Source organism: Rhinoraja longicauda, chromosome 14, assembly GCF_053455715.1.
Source record: "Rhinoraja longicauda isolate Sanriku21f chromosome 14, sRhiLon1.1, whole genome shotgun sequence".
Lineage (NCBI taxonomy): Eukaryota > Metazoa > Chordata > Chondrichthyes > Rajiformes > Arhynchobatidae > Rhinoraja > Rhinoraja longicauda.
The window spans coordinates 51,354,148-51,356,592 of NC_135966.1; the positions used below are offsets into that span (position 1 = coordinate 51,354,148).

The following is a 2,445-nucleotide window of genomic DNA, read 5'->3' on the forward strand; positions in this document are numbered from 1 at the left end:
TTTTCCGGGATTAAGTAGTAATTTGCATTGAGTAAATCCACCTCGATGTCACCTGTTGGGTTTTGATTAGTATATGTTTATGTGTTTCTGCGTTTATGGAACTGTTAAGAGGAAGTTTCATTGGTCGGTTGGCGGTACACACAGAACAATTAAACGGTCTTGAACTTGAACGGCCTTTGTTTATCCTCCACGCAAATGACAACATCTCCCTCCAAGCGCCTCATCTCACCTTTACTTTGTAAATTATACCCGCTCCCCTTTGCAAAACCCCACCGCTACTCCCTGTCATGTTAAACAAAAATGCAATGCCTTCCCGCCAGTATCGATTTATTCACAAAATGCTGGAGTAACTCAGCAGGTCAGGCAGCATCTCGGGAGAGACTCGACCCGAAACGTCACCCATTCCTTCTCTCCCGAGATGCTGCCTGACCTGCTGAGTTACTCCAGCATTTTGTGAATAAATCGATTTGTACCAGCATCTGCAGTTATTTCCTTATACTACTTCCTGCCGGTATCTCTATTAAATCATTTTAAATCAATACCACAATTTTGCCGAATTTGGAAGAACATTTAGGAACAAATGTATCTGTTGATGGATTTTATTTTTATTTACATTGGCTTCAAACGTTTAAATATTTACAGCAAGATATCACATTGGCCGCACACACGGAGACAATATAACAGATGTACATATAGTTTACAAAGTACGCTTGTTCGTTTTAAAAATGATTTTCTTGAAGGCCCTCCTGAAATCCCTGTTGAAGATTGTGTAGATGATTGGGTTCAGAGAGCTGTTGCAGTAACCGATCCAGAAGAAAAAGTTGAAGAGGGGGTCGGGCACGGAGCAGCTTTCTCTGCAGATCGCCTTCAGACTGTAGGTGAAGAAGAAGGGGAACCAGCACAGCACAAAGACCCCGATCACCACGGCCAGCACGAAGGTGAAGCGTTTCTCTCGCAGCTGGGCCACTTTGCTTTTGGCCATGTTGGATACGGGCCGCTGTCTCTGCGAGGGGCGTGTGTTGGCCCCATTCAGGGGGCCGTGTTGTGCCGTGGGGCAGCAGCCGGGGGCTTGTAGTCTCCTGGGTTTGGACCCCCGCGAGTGGCGCGCCTTGGTCTCGGAGGAGAGGCTCTCCTCCAGGTCTATGTCCTCCAGCTCCTCCTGCCTGTGGTTGCTGCACGAACTCTGGCTGCTGGGACTGTCCGGCTCAGCCTTGCCCTTGGCCGCGAAACACGTCTCGATTTGTGAAGGTGGCCGGTCCACGCCGTTCCTGGCCACCGACACCACCGCCGTCCTCTGCTTTGCCACCCTGTAGATTCGGAAGTAGACCAAGATCATGATGACACACGGGGCAAAGAAAGACACCATGCAGGAGGACAGGATGTACCATGTGTCGTCGTTGAGCTCACAGCATCCCTGCCTGCTGCGGTTACTGTCTATGGAAACCAACGGCGGGAAGGAGATGATGGCTGATATCAGCCACACTATGGCAATCATGCACTTAATGCGTTTGGGTGTCCTCTTCAAGTTATACTTGACCGCGCGGGTGACCGACCAGTATCGGTCCAGACTGATGGCGCACAGGTGGACTATAGACGAGGTGCAGAACAGCACATCCAGGGCCAGGTAGATGCCGCACCAAACACTGCCAAAGTACCAGTAGCCCAACACCTCGTTGGCCAAGGAGAAGGGGATGACCAGGGCGGCTACCAGGATGTCAGCCGAGGCCAGGGACACCAGGAACAGGTTCTGAGGCGGCCGCAGAGCCCTGCTTGTAAACACGGCTACCACCACCAAGGTGTTGCCCACGATGGTGAGTAGGATGATGAAGGTGACCACCAGACTGACCAGGGCGGTGGCGGCCGGCGTGTAGTCAGGAGACAACCTCTGAAACCCCGTCCCATTCACCTCTTCCGACCGGTTGGTGTCGGACTGGCCGCAAGGCTCCATCTCCATCACATGTTCATTCCCCAAACGCGCGGGCTTGATGTTGGCCAAAGTCACGGATCAACCCTCAACCTAGAGCCGCCTCGTCTCTGCTCTCCGCCCTTTCACGGTCCCATCGCCGGCGACAAGGATCATCTTGGTCGAGTGGATCAACTCTGTGGCATGGAGCGATGATCTCCGAGCCCGGGTCCACAGCGAGTGTCGGCTCCGTGGACGGAGCGCGTCCATGCCCCAAACACCCAGGGCGAACTATCTATCCGGAGCGTATTCCCCACAACCTTTACAAAGCTCCCACACCCTGACGTCAAGCAGCTGTCAAACCAACCAGTGCAGGAGCTGAGACAAACTCTGGGCAGGTCCAACGTGGATGATCCACCAGCAACGCCGCCCCTCGTCCAGCCCCACACCCAACGTCCAACCAGTGCAGGAGCTGAGACAGACTCTGGGCCGGTCCAACGTGGATGATCCACCAGCAACGCCGCCCCTCGTCCAGCCCCACA

General features: G+C 53.4%; 1 protein-coding gene across 1 annotated transcript; it reads right to left on the reverse strand.

Annotated features, from left to right (window-relative positions):
* Positions 1-599: 599 nt before the first annotated feature.
* On the reverse strand, positions 600-2,191 carry LOC144599962 (alpha-2Da adrenergic receptor-like). The gene has a single exon (XM_078411242.1). It carries the CDS (start codon positions 1,952-1,954, stop codon positions 698-700), a length of 1,257 nt encoding a protein of 418 aa, XP_078267368.1. The 5' UTR covers positions 1,955-2,191; the 3' UTR covers positions 600-697.
* Positions 2,192-2,445: the final 254 nt, after the last annotated feature.

Bases quoted from the DNA above. Each gene is read 5' to 3' on its own strand.
- LOC144599962 (XM_078411242.1), bottom strand. From the start codon at position 1,954: ATGGAGATGGAGCCTTGCGGCCAGTCCGACACCAACCGGTCGGAAGAG.